Here is a 16,726-nt window from a genome sequence, read left to right on the forward strand (position 1 = left end):
TTCCATCTCCTTATTTCTGTTTTTTTCAGATTTATTATTCCATCTCCCTTTGGTTCCATACAAACAAAAACTGCAGAAACCATTCCCCAAAGGAAGGAAGGAAGGAAGGGAGGGAGGGAGGGAGGAAGGAAGGAAGGAAGGAAGGAAGGAAGGAAGGAAGGAAGGAAGGAAGGAAGGAAGGAAGGAAGGAAGTTCTTGCAGTGTCTTCTGGAAAATGAGAGTTCTAGTTATCACATATTTATGAGTAACTAGTTCAAGAAAGCTTTGTTTTTGTTTTGCTTTTTATTATGGAAATCCCCTTCTTTCTCTCTCTTTCTTGCATGGCAATTGTTTCTTGAGAAATCTTGGAAACCAGTTTAGATCAGTGGTGAAATCTGAACATGCACAGTGCGCACCACACACCAATGCAAGGTGCGCACGTGCGCAGTGCACGCCAAAAGGAGGCATGGGGTAAGTAGAACAGCATGCGGGTGGGTGGGTGGGTGATCAGTTGTGGCACAATCTTTTTTTTTACTTTTAAAAGCATTTTTTTACAACCTATTCAGCTGAATAGGTTGTAAAAAAATGCTTTTAAAGGTAAAAAAAGGTCTCTGACGATCTTGCAGCTCAGCTGTGATCGTCAGAGCCTTTTTATTACCTTTTAAAAGCATTTATTTACAACTTATTTGACCGAAAAAATGCTTTTAATAGTTTAAAAAAAAGGGCTCTGATGATCGTGCAGCTCAGCTGTGATCGTCAGAGCCTCTTTTTTTAACCTTTTAAAAGCATTGTTTATAACCTATTCCTACCATTCAGACAGGAAAAGCAAGCAAGCCGAAAAGAAGCGGCAAGCAGGCAATAGGGCAATTGGGTGGGCATGCGAGGGGAAAGAGGGGCAGGAATTTTTGCTACCGGTTCTCCAAACCACCTGCCGCCATCACTACCAGATTGGCCGATCCGATCCGAACAGGAAGCATTTCACCCCTGGTTTGGATCCTAGAATCAGAATCCTTTGAAATAAATGCTCTAAAGTCTTACTTAGCACAGGAACTTGAACACAAGGCTTTACTTAAAATGTAGCAAGTCTCAGGATCTTGATCTATACAATCAATTGCACATTTATGTAAATATATTATCGACTTTTCTGCTCTATATTTCAAATTTCTCAGTAGCTTTACTCTGAGCAAACCCCCTATGGGAATATCGTACTACTCTAAAACCATGTCCTTGCTCTACCATTCCATCCTTAAAATTCCTGCTAGGCAATTCAGTTTCTTTTCTGTCTGCTTTCCAATTCTTTTTTTATCTATTTAACAGAAAAACGGAATAGCAGAGTTGGAAGGGATTGTGGAGTCTTCTAGTCCAACCCACTACTTAGGCAGGAAACCCTATACCATTTCAGACAAATGGTTATCCAATCTTTTCTGAAAAACTTCCAGTGTTGGATCAACCACAATATCTGGAGGCAAGTTGTTCCACTGATTAATTGTTCTAACTGTCAAGAAATTTCTCCTTACTTCTAGGTTGTTTCTCTCCTTGATTAGTTTCCATCCATTGCTTCTTGTCCTCCCTTCAGATGCTTTGGAGAATAGCTTGACTCCCTTTTCTTTGAGGCAACCCCTTAAATATTGGAACACAACTATCATGTCACCCCTAGTCCTTCTTTTCATTAAACTAGACATACCCAATTCCAGCAACCATTCTTTATGTATTTTAGCCTCCAGTCACCTATTCATCTTTGTTGCTCTTCTCTGCACTATTTCTAGAGTGTCAACATCTTTTTTAGATTTGTGGTGACCAAAACTGGATGTAGTACTCCAAGTGTGGTCTTACCAAGGCGACTGGATGCATTCTTTTGAGTAATATAACTATAGTTTTCTATTGAGAAAATATTGGAATTAGATGAATCTGTAATCTCAATTGTCTCAAGTGAGTAAGATTTCTAAAGGAGTTTCTCTTCATGTACTTGGCCAAATGAGAAACTTCCTTGATGAACATAAATTGAAATGTTTATTTAAATTACACTGGTGTACAAAATGTACATGGTGCATGACGTATTATATCCCTTTAATCAATGTTGTTGAAATGAAGATTAAATATGTCTGCTTTGAAATATGTTGAAAAATTCAAAATGCAATAAGGCATATATTACCGTTTAAAAAATTATTTCCTCCTGGAAGCCAATAGTGTTGCTATCGGTAAGAATTTCTGTTAGATTATCAACTGAAGAAATTGCCTTACAAACAGCAATCTCTATTTTGGTTGACAGACACTTTCTATGTCTTTTTTTTCCCCTGATCAACCCACAACTGATCTTTTTTTAAAACTGTATGTATCAAGATTTAGAGACAAACCTCCTCATTTAAGAAATGTGTTCCACAATAGAGCAATGCTATCTTTTGAGAAAGGAGAGTCCATGTTCTAGAAGCAAATAACATGGGGACCCCAGATCTCCTTGGCTGCAGCTTCCATTAGAAAGATATTAAATGCATGTGATCAATGAGCCATAGCAGCACAATGGTTAGAATGCAATATTGCAGGCTAATTCTAACCACTGTGCCACCGTGGCTCATTGATCACATGCATTTAATATCTTTCTAATGCCAGCAGTTCGATGACTCAGCCTTCCATCCTTCTGAGGTTGGTAAAATGAGGAGCCAGATTGTTGGGGGCAATATGCTGACTCTATAAATCGCTAAGAGGGTGCTGTACACAGTGGTGGGATTCAGCCAGTTCGCACCACTTCGGGAGAACCGGTTGTTAATTTTCTGAGCAGTTTGATGAACTGGTTGTTGGAAGAAATCATTAGGGTAGAGAACCGGTTGTTAAATTACTTGAATCTCACCACTGGCTGTACAGTACTGTAAAGTGGTATATACATCTAAGTGGCTATTGTTACTGTTAAGTGCAATCACATATACAAACCAATTTTTGAACCATTGGTAGAAAGAAATATGCTGCTCCTTAGTACAGAAGTTTTATGGCTATTGTATATAATCTTCCATGAATTACTCAAGCTCCTCCCCTTCCCTCTGTTGTTCATGATTGGAAAATCCAAACTCAGGAGACACTATTTGGCAGCCCTCAAGGGTGAGGTTTCTCTCTTCTCAGTATGTTTTGATTTGTTGGGATTTGTGTGTGTGTGTTTGTTTTTTTATGCATTCTTTTCACTGACATAAACAGAAGAGAAAATCAAATCTCAGCTCCAATGCCGGCATAGCTTGTTTGCCTTGTAGGAAAAAGTTCTCTCTTCATGAGGAAGTCTTTCCACTTATGATAATTAAGTTGAACCAGTAGGTATTTTCAGCAACGGGCTCTTGTGGAGTCATGTGGGGAAGAGCACCTGCAGACTGCCAAAGGCCAGAACAAGCAAGTTGTTGGACTGCAGCCTCCCTGGGTTTTTTGTCTCCCTAAATTAAATGTTCCCAAATACTAAACCTTCCCCTTAGGCCCCTGACTGAACATTGCTTTTTTTCAACTTTTGTTTGCTTTCATAATCTTCTTGAAATAGAATAACCAAGACATTTTCCAAATGTGACTAGTCAGTAATTTGAGTGGGGCACTGAATAATTCTCTTAGAGGTTCATTTGACTGGATGAAAGATAATTTGTTCTGAAATTTGCTTTTAAAGGGACATGTAACTATGTTGAAATCCTCATGGGTGGAACATGTACTTCTTGTACTTTCTTCATTATGAGGTGACCAAGAGGTGTGTAAGAATGTCCTCCTTTCATTGGATAATTGATCAGCATCCTCCTTGACTTACTATTCTTCAATGAAGTCCCAAGAGAAGACTCATCAGTGATGTAAAGTTATACAAAAGAAACTAGCAATAGTAATAGGACCCTGCACATTTCCCAACTGTAAAATAAATCCAAAAGCTCCACCAAGAGAAATTCAAGAGTTAACTCAAAAAGATAATAGTCAAACTTGATAATTAATGTAGAAAGTAAAAGGTATTTTTACAGCTGAAAGGAAAAATGAAAACCAAATGTCATCATAGTATTAATAATTTGTAGAAAACACAATTAAAATACTGAACCATTATTTTCCCTAAACATACGAATACACACCTCAATCACACCCACAAAAGTTCAGTTGCCTTCTGGTTATTTGGATGCAAAATACATGTTGTGAGGTTGTAGATGTATGGTGGTGGACAAAGGGGAAATATTATGTTCTAATATAAAAAGAGCAAATCATTCATGAACTAGAGGAAAAATAGATGTAATGTCCATATTGGGCATGATTGTGATGCAATTAAATGCAAGTGAAGATAGTGCCTAAGTTGGAATTTTGCAAACAGATAAATTCTAAAAGATTCAATAGTTCAACAAAGCTGTAAGGAATATATACGAAGCATATGGTTGCAGTTCATCATGCAAAATATAATTAGATTTTTCAGGTATTTGTACTGCTCACTGTCTGTTATAAACAAGAGGCAGAAATATCAATCTTATACAACTCCCCCCTAAAACAAGGCATGCCAAATCTAATCAGGATTATGTCTGAATACACATGCACAAGTTTGTACTGTTTAAGTCTTAAACTATTTGTGTGACATTTTGATAAACAAATGCATAGATCTGATATCATTTCCATATTCCTCCTTTAAAGTCTGAATGTCTCTGACTTAATCCAAGTTCCTTGGCATTTATTATTGTTTGTTACACTAATAAGTGAGATTACGAGAATTCTAATGAAGGCTTCCAGTGGAAAAAAAACTCTGTGATTAAATGCCATAATAACAGTTGCATGCATTTATGTAGCTGATTATCATAATCTATTTAGCCCAAGTAAACATACAAACAGAAGGAGAAAGCAAGCACGTTGACACTTCAGCTAAAGGAGAATTTGAAATGAGGCAACAGAAACAATGTAAATATGTAAATGTCTTTGGGTATTCTTTTTCTCTTCCCTCATCTCACCCTCTACTTGCTAATGAGGCATCTCTCCTCCAGCATATGTGGTCCCCTTTGCTTGGGTCGAGGTGTGCTGGGGGCCATCTGCTGAGGCCAATATCCAAAATGATGCCACCCAGAAAGCCAGAGATATATTTGCAGCAACCTTTGACATTATGGGACATAGGCAAAGACAACAATGATGGCCTTTGATATGTTCATTGTCAAACCTTAGTTCAGCTGTTACTCTATTAATGCATTCAGTGTCATCTTGGCCCACATTCAAAACTCGAAATACCACTACTTTCCCCCTTAAACCATGAATAGGTTTTTTTAAAAATATGATTAGGTTGTACTATAGAACTTTTGCCTATTTCTTTGTTTTGGGATGTTTGAGTAGGACAAGCTAAATAGTTCCTCTATATAAGTGGTGAGCCTCTTATTTGCAATCTGAGGCTCTGGTCTCCACAAACATGACCTACATACAACAGACTGTGATAGCTGAACTGTAGTCAGGAAGCTAGTAGTGACCAGGCTAAGAAAATGGTGGTAGAGGGATTCCGTTCATGGCTTTCTGTGACCAGTGATCACTGTAACAAGACAAATCTGTTTGAACTATTAAACATCTACAATTTTAGGGGGTTGTAGGATAGGATAATAGGAGAAAGCAAATATAGAGGAAAATATAGGAAGAAAAATTCCTGTAGAATTGAGAGTTTCCACATTCTATAAATTAAAAATAGATTTGGAATTAACTTTAGCAAATAAGACTGAATAAGATTGATTCTAAATAAATTGTAAATAAGAATTATCTGTAAAAATTTCAATATAATTAAAACATAAATATAATGCTAGATTAGAATAAAGGATACATCTGATGGTGTATCCTTTATTGAACACTACCTAGAAACCAGTCCAATCTGAGCAGCTCTGATGCTTTTATTTAACTTAGTATACCACAAACCATTTAGTGGTTTACAATAAAAATTCTTAAAAGTCAAGACATAAAATAATTAAATTAAAATTAAAAAAAAATAACAATGAAAACCAAGAAAAGTCAAATGATACATTCATCAAAGCAGGCACTTACGTTTCTCCTTTTCAGAGGAGTGTTCAATTCTTGGGTACCACAAATGGGTCATACCAGATCTTGGGAGGTGGGTGGTAATACTAGTACTACCATCAAAGGAGTAGATTGTGAGGAGGAAGAGGAATATAACAGTGGTGGATTGGGCTTTGTTGTATACCCTTTAATTTTCCTTTCTCCCCAAAATGGAAACAGTATAAAGAAAGAGGGGGGGGCAATTGATTAAGAGATTGAATAACAGCCTATTAATTGAGCATTGTTGTAGGGTCCCCAATGCCTATGTTATATCAGCTTTCCCAACCTGATAAATTTCAGATACATTGATTACAGCTCCTAATTCCTTTAGTTATCTGGGAATGACTGAAGATTTAGAACAGCGTGCCTGGAAATCCTCAGGTTGGCAAAGGCTGCCTTCCTTTATGGAAAAAAAAATACACGTTTGTTCTTGCTATATGCAAAGATGTGACTGACCCAATTTTTTTTTTGTTGCCCAGGAATTATTCATCTTTACTGGACCCAATAGTCTCTTGATATAATCTGAGGGAACATACAGTACTATGTGATCTGTTGTGGGTCAAAACTAATTGTGGATGATACTAACAGCAGTCCTATATTAATTTATATGCCTGACACCGTCCTAAGCCTAGAAAAAGCTCCAAGGAAAGGAAAGAAGGTCTTTCTGGGAATACTATAAATTCCACCTTTTCTTCTCTAGTTGGCAATGATGCTATGTCCGTAAGAAAAGAATTACATATATGACTACATTAATGTTATTGCTTCTATTACGCTTTGCTATCTAGAGTATACTACAAGATCATTTTTCTGACTGGAAATAATTAACAGGAAGGTAACAACTCTTTATACCTCATATAAAGTTGTCTTCTTTAGAAAGAAAGCAATGCAAAGAATTAATTTTTAAAAAAGATTCTAGCAATGCAAAGATGTAATTTTACAAAGGTAACTTCCCAGAAGTGTGGTCCCTATGACATGGGATTGCCAAATGTTTATTTTTGGATGCACGCTTCCCCACCCCATTTTATGTATCTGTCATTTTCCAGGATCAAAACAGGTTAATGAACATTATGCCTAATCGAAGCAATTGCTGAAGAGGTTTGTTGTGAATCTCAAATAAAGTCATAGAAGATATATACTCCTCAATCCTGTGATGGCTAACCTATGGCACGCATGCCAGAAATGGCACGCAGAGCCATCTCTCCGGGCACGCCAGCTGGTGCCTGTTGCTGTTCCGGGTTCCAGCACTGGTCTCTGCGTGCCGAAGGAGTGCCGCAAACTGGAAGAGCAGCTCCATGGCACGCATGCGTCAAGTTTCCAGTGCGCACAAGTGTGCTGGTCAGCTGGTCTTTGTGCATGCATGTATGCCAGAAACCAAACGACCAGGTGACCAACATGCATGTGCATGCCGGAAACTGGAAGCTCAGCTTCCTGGTGCACACATGCACACCAGGGAACTGGCCTTTCGGTTTCCGGCACTCCCTTAAGCGTGCGTGTGAGCGTGCTCCCATTTCAGCACTTGGTGCCAAAAAGGTTCACCAACACTGCCTCAATCCCTATGAGTGGCTGATAGGCCCTGTAATGCTATGGATGTTCAAAGGAACTACAATGCAGACAGGAGGTGCTCAGGATTTTGCTGTTCCATCTGCTGAGTTTGCTGCTGCTTCTGAGCACAGAAGATATGCAATTTCTGGAAGGCTGGGAAGAGACTGAGATGCCAGGCTGCTTCTTTATTGCTGCCCAAGAAATGGGAATAAATGGGACTACAACAGCCAGAGGAACCTCCATATTCTCTAGAGGTGAAAAGACCAGCTACAAGGGCAATGCCTCATAACCCTTAAAGGACAAATAGAATTTGACAGCTTAGCAGAGCCACTTAATAAGGTGAGGGTCTTGGAAGGGCCAGGCATGCACCCACACTGGCTTCTCTCTACCTCAGGATGGCATGGCCTCTTCTGCTATTTCTCTTTATGTTCTATGGTTTCTATTTCTGCCTCTCCTTTCTAAGGAGTGGGCTAGCAATTTAACAATAAGGAATACCTTCAAACTGGCAAGAAGATGCCAGTCATACTCTTCCCTCAACTTTGCCTATCTGAGGGGGAAGTTCAGGAGCATCATCTTATTCAGCAGGTTCCCAGAACAACCATGATCAAATCCCAGTGATTTGATGACTATAAATTGTTTTTTTTAAAGTTGATGACTATAAAAATTAAAGAAAAAAGATGAAACCCAAACCCTGAGAAACACTGAACAGGGAGGAGACTCTCTCCTTTGCTGAACCAGTGAACAATGAAGCAGCACCTCTTCCTCCCTTCCCAAGCAGGGGTGAAATCCGGCAGGTTCTGAAGAACTAGTAGCAGAAATTTTGAGTAGTTCAATGAACCAGTGAATACCACCTCTGGCTGGCCCCAGAGTGGGGTGGGAATGGGGATTTGCAATATACTCCCCCCAGGAGTGGGGAGGGAATGGGGATTTTGCAGTATCCTTCCCCTGCACCAAGCCACGCCCACAGAACCGGTAGTAAAAAAATTTGGATTTCACCACTGCCCCCAAGGGGCTTTCTAGATTCACGGGGGCTCTTTCTCTGGCTTCCAGGCAACGAGGAAGAGAGGAAGAGGAGGTCGCCGGAGAGCGGCTTTGGCAAAGCCCCGGCCGAGAAGGCAAAAGCACAGCTCAAGTAGGGCGACAGAGCCCAGACTCTTCAGATCTTGCCGAACAAGGTGCAACAGCTCCTCTTGAGAGCCAGTCTTTTCCCCCACTGAACTGCAACTGCTACGGCCGCCGTTCCCCCTTCCCTGCACTATGGATGGACGGGGAAGGCTGCGGGAATCCCCCAAAGCCGCAGCACATCAAAAGGAGCCCTCTGAAAGCAGCACGCTGGAGCTTGGGGATCGGTAGCCAGAAGCGAACGCCTTCTCCAGTCGCTAGATTAGGGGCAGCTAAGCCACCAGGAGCCCCTTCCTAAATCCATCCCCTTGAAGCCCAGATACGTCTATTGCTATTCAGACAATTCGGTTACCCCAGTGATACGTCCGAAAAGGGGAGCCGGGTCTCTTGCATTCGTTTCTGCATCTTTCTCGAGACGCTGCCCTCTTCCCCAACGCCTCCTTCATTCAGTATCTCCTCCGCCTTTGAACCCTACGGGGGATGCATTGCTGACCCTCAACAGATGCCGGAAGGGAAGGGCGAGAAACCTGGATCGAGCGCTGCCCTCGGGAAAGGGACGTTCCTTAAGGAGAGGAGGAGCAGGAGGAGGGGGAAGGTGCGGGTGTTGGGCTGCGTAGAGCCCCCGGGCCAGCAGGAGTCCGAAGGTGGTCATTGCGGTTTGCAGGCTTTCTAACTTCAACTTTCTATTAAAGAAGTGCCACTGTCCTCCCTCTGCGGCAGTGGAGCAGCCTTCCTCCATTGCACCACCCTCTTCCTCATTTCTGCGTTAAAGGAGTTTCCCAAACAGAGATTTCTGTGACCCGATCTGGGCCTTCCTAGTTAGGGGCTCCAGAGTAACAAATATATCATTGGGATGTGAGGTCCGAATTCACCATAACTGACCACTGACCTTGTATCTTTTAAAAGAAAAAGGCATTAAATCCATCGAAATGAAGAATTCAAGCATTATGCAAAATTATGATTTATTTAACTATAATTGATTAAACAGTCGTAATTATAAAAGGGAACCAGTTCCCGGGCATTTTAATTATAGGACAGTTAACTTCACACAGCCTCAAACCTTCCCTTCCTTTTTGACAGGGATTTGGATCCTTGGAGTGTTTATGGTAGGTAGCAATGTAGTCAGGGCCTCTTTTAGCGCCTAGTTTTGGGGGCTAAATTAGTTTTTTCAGCCATGATGCAGTTAAATACATTGGTGTCCCAAAGGTGCTTTTTCAAGAGGCAACTAGACTTTCTGGTTTTTCTTTGAAGATGTTTCGCTTCTCATCCAAGAAACTTCTTCAGCTTCAGAGAGCTTCAGAGAGCTGAAGAAGCTTCTTGGATGAGAAGCAAAACATCTTCAAAGAGAAACCAGAAAGTCCAGTTGCCTCTTGAAAAAGCACCTTTGGGACAACCGCAACCTGGATGACAGAGAACCTCCATAGACATTGGCAGAGAACATCCATAGACATTGGCTGCATTCATAAAGAGCAGATGCTATTGCTCCCTCCTGCTTAATTTCAGTCATGAAAAATTAAGATTGCATCTGTGGGACTAGCATTGCATGTCTACTCAGAAGCAAGTAAGCCTCAGAACTGCTTTGCAACTGACTCGTTCAACAGGTACTAATCAATTGGCTTTACTTAGCTGCCAAGATCAGGCAAGGTTATCCAAGGGCTGCCATCTCCTATGACAAGATACCATCTGAAAAAAAAAATCTGTATTATAGTTGCCCATCGACTCTCATATCCCTATTAAAGACTACCTTCCTTAGGTCAACAAGATTTATAAAGTCACAAATTTGGAATATTTAAGGAATCTTCAGCAGGCAAGCTGGCTGAAAGTGTATGTGATTCAGTTTCAGGTAGAATAAAAAAGATACCCTAGCCATGATAAGTGGATTGTTTATTTATTTAGTAAATTTGTATGTCACCCACGCTGCTGGGATACAAATTAAATATTTTTTTCTAGTATAAAAATAACGTTAAATTACCTTACAGCCTCTCCTCAGACTTGGGAAGAAGTAAGAAAAAGTAGCTGACACCCCATTTTTACAGTCAAAAAACACTTTACACTCAAAAAGGAGGGTTTTATAAGACCTCTTATAAGAGTGTTTTCTCTTATTTGGTTTCAGTACAAACTCTGCATTTGTTCATCTAAAAACTGTCCAGCCTATCTACCCTGTATTTTTTTTTTATCTACAGGAGATCTGGGTATCCCATAAAACATGACTTTTGATTTTTAACAACTGGATGCCTCTCAGATAGAGGAATTGGGACTGTGTATGCACAAAGAAGGTGGTGCTAATAACGTAGTCTTCATTTGAAATATATGCTGATGTGATCTGAGATGGAAATTTCTGTGACATCTTAATTTCTGTTTTATATTGATTAGGAGCAAGTTTTGGTATAGTGGCTAAGGCACCAAGACCAGGCTGAGTTCTAGTCCCACCTTAGGCACAAAGCCAGCTGTGTGACCTTGGGACAACCCCCATCTTCCCACCCTAGGAAGCAGGCAATGGCAAATCTCTTCCAAAATATCTTGTCAAGCAAATGTGATCAGGAAAAAGATACTGGATTGGTTGTGGGACAGTTCAGTGAAAACCTGGACTTTATACTAGTACTGAAGCACAAGTATAGATATTTAAGCGGTGTTTATATTGTAAAGATCTGACCACCACATCTCAAGAAGAATATTGTAGAAATAGGAGCCAATCAGAAAAGGAACAAATTGATGAAGAGGGCAAGGCACTTGCAGCCTCTAGTGAGGAACAGTTACAAAGAAAAAAGGCTAGTGGGAAGGAAGGAATTTATGTGGTATTACTGTAATATAGTGTATTACTGTATTTATTTACTGAGAGGTGAAGGTTGTGATGAAAAAGACAAGAATTTTTCCCTGCTTCTCACAGCAATTAAGAAATGAACATAAACAGTGATTTGTAATGTATGGAATATGCTAGAAGTCAGGTATTTGGGCAACTTTACCAGAAAGTAAGACAGATTCATGGGAAATCAGGCTATTGCTAATGGTTGTGATAATCATATATTAATTTCAGGGTTTGCAGCAACAAGCCTTCCTATTCAGTTGTCAATGAACATGAGAATGGTGGGTTCCCCCCCCCCCTTTGTAGGCTTCCCATATAAATAGCTGGCCATTGCAAAGAAAAGATTGATGGATCTTTACACAGCCTTGTATTTTTACGAATAAAATATGGAAGTTAGCAGGTTGAGTAGCACTGCAATTTCACTGGATTCCTCTAGTGAGGAGCTGGTGTATATTAATGCTTGTAGTAAAGCCAATATGTGTCTATAGAATTTAGGGAGGAACTGAAGAATGTGTGAGAGAAAGGATTGGGTAAAACGATTCATAATCCAGTTAAACAAAGACTAGGATCTAAAGCCATGTAATCTCAATTCTTCTGTATAATGGGTTTTTACGGTGTCCTGAGGACAGCCTGATTTAGATGCAAAATTAAGGCTGGGAGAGCCCCTGGGCTCCGACCTTTTAAGAGAAAAGCTTGTCTTTCAGCAGCTCCTTCCCATCCAGAGCGAAGGTGTTGGGCTGAGATACAAGACTTCGTTACCTGGCATAGATAAATCTCATTACCGATTGGATTTATAGGAATTGAAAACCTTTATCTTTAGTCACGCGAGGCAACCTCAGCTGTTTTGTCCGACCATGTGGCTAAAGTGCTCCACGTTGTGCCCATTAACTGATCAGAGCCCTCAAGGATCTCCGTAGAACCGTTTTGAGATTGTAAAAGGTTTTCAGGGGACAAATGCTTGTCCGCCGTCATAGTTTTAAGCCCCTTTTCTCCAACTACTTTGGCTCAAAGTTCTTGGCGAGAACTAGTAAACGGAGGGAGGGTCTCCTCCCTTCCTCCGCTTGCCAACGGGAGTCCAGGATACGCCTGCTACCTCCAGATTTTAGTCTACTTGTTCCGTCATGGATCATCATAAGAACCGTTAAAAAAATAAACATTCTTCACGCCTCACTTCAAACGGTTGAAAAAAGATACTTAAGCAAATTGCTGGGACTTCCCGAGCCAGCTGGAAAGAAGCCGGTAGAGTGCTGTAACAAAAAAGAGAGAGGCTTTGGGCAAGCCGAGGACCACAATTCGTTCAAAAGAGAGCGAACACTCTGCCCAGTAACTGTCTCTGCTCTTCCCCCACCCCCAAGGCCGCCCACCACGGAAGGAATTTATTTTGCCTCGGCAGCAAGTTTCAGAAAGCCAATTTTCCAGGCTCAGCGCATCGGAAGAAACGGACCACCGTGCCTGGATTCCGATTAAGCGCGCCGAAATCTCTCTGCGAGCGGCGAAATCTGAAGGGCTGGCAAAAGCGCTTCGCGCCTCAGCGCATTTTGTTAAAATCAGAAGTTCCAGCTTGAGGCGGTGCTCTCAAGTTTGTGCTGCCTGAAATTGATGTAAATCGTTTCAAAAAGCTCACGAGGACACTCTGCCTAATGACTAATTGCCTTTAGTGGAAACCTTAACAGACTCTTTTAAAAATATCCGCGATATATTTTCTTCCTCCCCTCCCGTCCCCCCACGATTCGTTTTTAAGATAATGTCTTTGAGAAAGACTGACTGACTGCGAGGGACAACTTTTCATAGTTAGGGATCCTTTTAAAGGCGTTAAAGTTTTCGATTCCTGATGGTGGAAAAGTTGCAGTTTGACACGCTTCTTCTCTCTCAATATTTAAAATAGCTACGGTAGTCTCCTTAGAGTTTTCTTTAACTCTTTCCTTTTTCTTTCCTTTCTTTCCCCTTTCTTTTCCTAGTTTGGCCAGAGCGGCAGGGGAAAGTGTACCGCCTGTTTTCTTAGGCAACTCTATTCATTGGCGACAGAATGGGGGCGCGGGCTGGGCTGGGTGTCCTTTGAGCGTGGAAGTTACGGCTCTCTGTCTGCAAGAGATATGGATGGGTCTCCAGGGCAAAGGGGGCTCACCCAGGCCGGAGATAAGTGGCTCTGTAAGTGCGGGATAGTGTCGCATTGTGGCCCGTGAGTGTTTACATTGGGCGGGCGTGGGCGGGCGGGCGGGGAGAGGGGCGGGCTTGAAGTTCCAAAGTGGCTGAAAAACCTATTCAAATTCTCCAGCCAAAGTGGAAAGCCAGGCTCCGTACTGCTCCCCAAATGTTATTGTTTTGTCAGGTCCGAGGCGGTGTTTGGACTCCTCTTTCCCCCACCAGCTGTTGCGGGTGCTGTCATTGCAGCATTTTATTCGAGAAGCCACAAAACTCTCCTTCTGTCTCCGGGCCCCGATCTTGCTCTCTATTGGCTGGGAGGCGAGGAAGGCGTGTGTCCGAACCCGTTTCATTGAGCGGAATTCGGCTGCGTGACGTCAGTCTTGCCGCCCCTATTCGCCCCCCCTCCATCCCCCATCCCCGCAGCAGTTCGCTCATTGGTGCAGCCGCCCGTCCAGGACAATATTCATTGTTCTTTAGCGGCTCGGCTGAGCATCGTGGCTATAAAAACGCGCGTCGGAGCCGGAAAGGTGCTTCTTATTAACGGTATTTGGGGGCAACCCGCAGCTCAGCTGGAACGGATCCGGCTGGCCAGGGAGACCCGCTCCGAACTGTAAGTCTTCCGTCCCATTCACTTGCCGGCTGGTTCACTTTCGTGTTGCACACTGAAAACTCATCCCAAGGCTGCGCAGATTAGCAGGTCCCAGTATCAGGCGGGAGCAGTGGGTGATTTTCCCCCCCCTCTCTAGACGTGTTTTTAGCGCTCGGAAGACCTAGGCCTCCGGAGAATCTGTTCCCCAAGAAATATTATGGGCACTGTAGTTCCGGCACCACTAAATTTTATTCAAGAGACTGAGAAAAACAAGAGTCAAAGTAGATCTAATGTAGCGAGGAAATATTTGTCTTGTTCTAATGAACTATTTGGAGAAGAAATATTGCTTGGTGGTATGGAGGTTTCCTTTGCAGCCGCCCGGCATAGAGTTATTTCGGACTAGAGACGAGTAGAGAGGGCGCCAGCGTAGTTGGTTTAGGAGTGCTGGCCGGTGATAAAACTTTTCTAGAACAGGAATTAATCCTAAATCCCCCTGCGGTTTATTTGGGTAGGGTTTTTTTTTTTAAAAAATGATGTCAATCTGAAAATATATCAATGGAAACAATAGAAAGCAAATTTAAATGGGACATAAATGCAGTTCAAGTAAGTAAAGTTCAGCACACTTTTGGTCAATCATGTAAAAAAAGTTGTCAAAAGTTTGTTTTTAGGCTTCCCCTTTCATATCTAATTTCGGGTAGGGGTGGCGCTCTGGTGTTTGGCGGGAGAAAGGCAAAGCAAGGCCGGGTTTTAAGAGAGAAAACAAGAAGGTGGACCGAGATTTCAGATAGATAGGAATCGTGTGATCCTTAAAGCAGTTGAATCGTTTCTTGGAACAATCCATTAAACTGCAGCAGAATCACGACGAGGGTCCGGTTTTTCAATTTTAATTTTTTAACTTAAGTTTTTTCCATAATTCTGGAAATGGGGCGGGAAGAAGCAGGTTATTTTCGTGCATATTTGTGGTTAATGATGTAGACACACAGATCTGAGAGCAGAGAACAAGAACAGGTCGTTCTTTCAGGCTTACAAATAAATAATGATGATTTTTTTAAAAAAATGCTTTCGCCAACATATTGGCCACAAGCCAACTAAATTAAATATGAACTCTAACAACCCCCCCCCCCGAAGTCCCCGGGCTTTAACTTTCCATCATTCAGACGTGCCGCACATTTTCTGGCTTTATCCGAGTTTGCCGGCAAGCGCGTGCGAATTGGGACTGACCTCTTCGGGCTCCGATTCGGGGCTTCACCGACGCCCGACCATTGACTGAAAGCCCCGACCCTGATCTTTTGGAAGCTTTGCCGCCAGTCGGCTGGGCTGCTCTGTTGCCTGACGCCGCTTGTCTCTCTCTTTCCTCCGCAGGCGGCCGGGGCGGCGGGCCAGCATGGACTCAGACGCGAGCCTGGTGTCGAGCCGCCCTTCGTCTCCGGAGCCCGATGAGCTCTTCGTGTCGGCCAGGAGCAAGAGCGGCGGGGGCTTCTCGGCGGGCGGCGCCGTATCCAGTTCGACGCCCAGCGATTCCCCCGCGGAGCTCAGCGCGGAGCTGCGCAGCGCCATGAGCGCCGCCGGGGTGGTGGTAGTGGACAAGCTGGCCTTCAAATCGCCCTCGTCCTCTTCCTCCTCCTCTTCCTCCTCCTCTTCCTCGGCGTCCAAGAAAGACAAGAAGCAAATGACGGAGCCGGAGCTGCAGCAGCTGCGCCTGAAGATCAACAGCCGGGAGCGCAAGCGGATGCACGACCTCAACATCGCCATGGACGGGCTGCGGGAGGTCATGCCCTACGCGCACGGCCCTTCGGTGCGCAAGCTCTCCAAGATCGCCACCCTTCTGCTGGCGCGCAACTACATCCTGATGCTCACCAACTCGCTGGAGGAGATGAAGCGCCTGCTCAGCGAGATCTACGGCGGCCACCACGCCACCGGCTTTCACCCCGCCGCCGCCGCTTGCTCGGGGAGCCTGGTGGGCCACGCCGCGCCTCTGCCCACTCACCCGGCTTCCCACGCCGTGCACCACCCCATCTTGCCCCCTGCCGCCGTCTCCAGCGCTTCCCTGCCCGGCTCCGCGGGGCTGTCGGCCGTCAGCTCCATCCGACCCTCGCACGGCTTGCTCAAGTCTCCGCCGAGCGCTGCGGCCGCCGCCGCCGCCGCCGCTGCTGCTGCGGCCGCTGCCGCCGCCGCGGCTCCGCTAAGTAGCAGCTTCCAACACTGGGGCGGGATGCCGTGTCCCTGCAGCATGTGCCAGGTGCCGGCCCCGTCGCACCACCACGTCTCCGGGCTGAACGCGCCCAACCTGCCCAGATTGACCGGCGACGCCAAATAAAAGGCGGCGCGGCGGGAAGGAGGGAGGGGAGGGCAGGCAACCGGGAGCGGGGATGACCCCCTTGGGAAAAGGAAATCGCCCGCCAGGACTTGCGCACGCCCGCCAGCCCAAGGTAGGTTTCTTCCAGGACTTTCCAAGAGAGCGAATCCAAAGCCCCGGCCCGGACGCTAAAGGCCCTCGAAGAAGGAGTCCGTTCTTCGCAGAACTGAGCTGCCGCCTTTGCTCC

General features: G+C 43.8%; 1 protein-coding gene across 2 annotated transcripts; it reads left to right on the forward strand.

Moving 5' to 3' along the window:
• The first annotated feature begins 15,567 nt into the window (after positions 1-15,567).
• Positions 15,568-16,500, forward strand: OLIG2 (oligodendrocyte transcription factor 2). Of its 2 annotated transcripts, XM_058186771.1 has the most exons (2): positions 15,568-15,630; positions 15,727-16,500. In XM_058186771.1, exons 1-2 carry the CDS (start codon positions 15,568-15,570, stop codon positions 16,498-16,500), a joined length of 837 nt encoding a protein of 278 aa, XP_058042754.1. The 2 variants fall into 2 exon arrangements, with proteins under 2 accessions (XP_058042754.1, XP_058042753.1); XM_058186770.1 differs by having other exon boundaries at positions 15,568-16,500.
• The last annotated feature ends 226 nt before the right edge of the window (positions 16,501-16,726 follow it).

The sequence above is a fragment of the Ahaetulla prasina genome, chromosome 5 (assembly GCF_028640845.1).
Source record: "Ahaetulla prasina isolate Xishuangbanna chromosome 5, ASM2864084v1, whole genome shotgun sequence".
Classification (NCBI taxonomy): Eukaryota; Metazoa; Chordata; class Lepidosauria; order Squamata; family Colubridae; genus Ahaetulla; species Ahaetulla prasina.

Coding starts and splice junctions, on each gene's coding strand:
- OLIG2 (XM_058186770.1), top strand. CDS start 15,568: ATGGACTCAGACGCGAGCCTGGTGTCGAGCCGCCCTTCGTCTCCGGAG.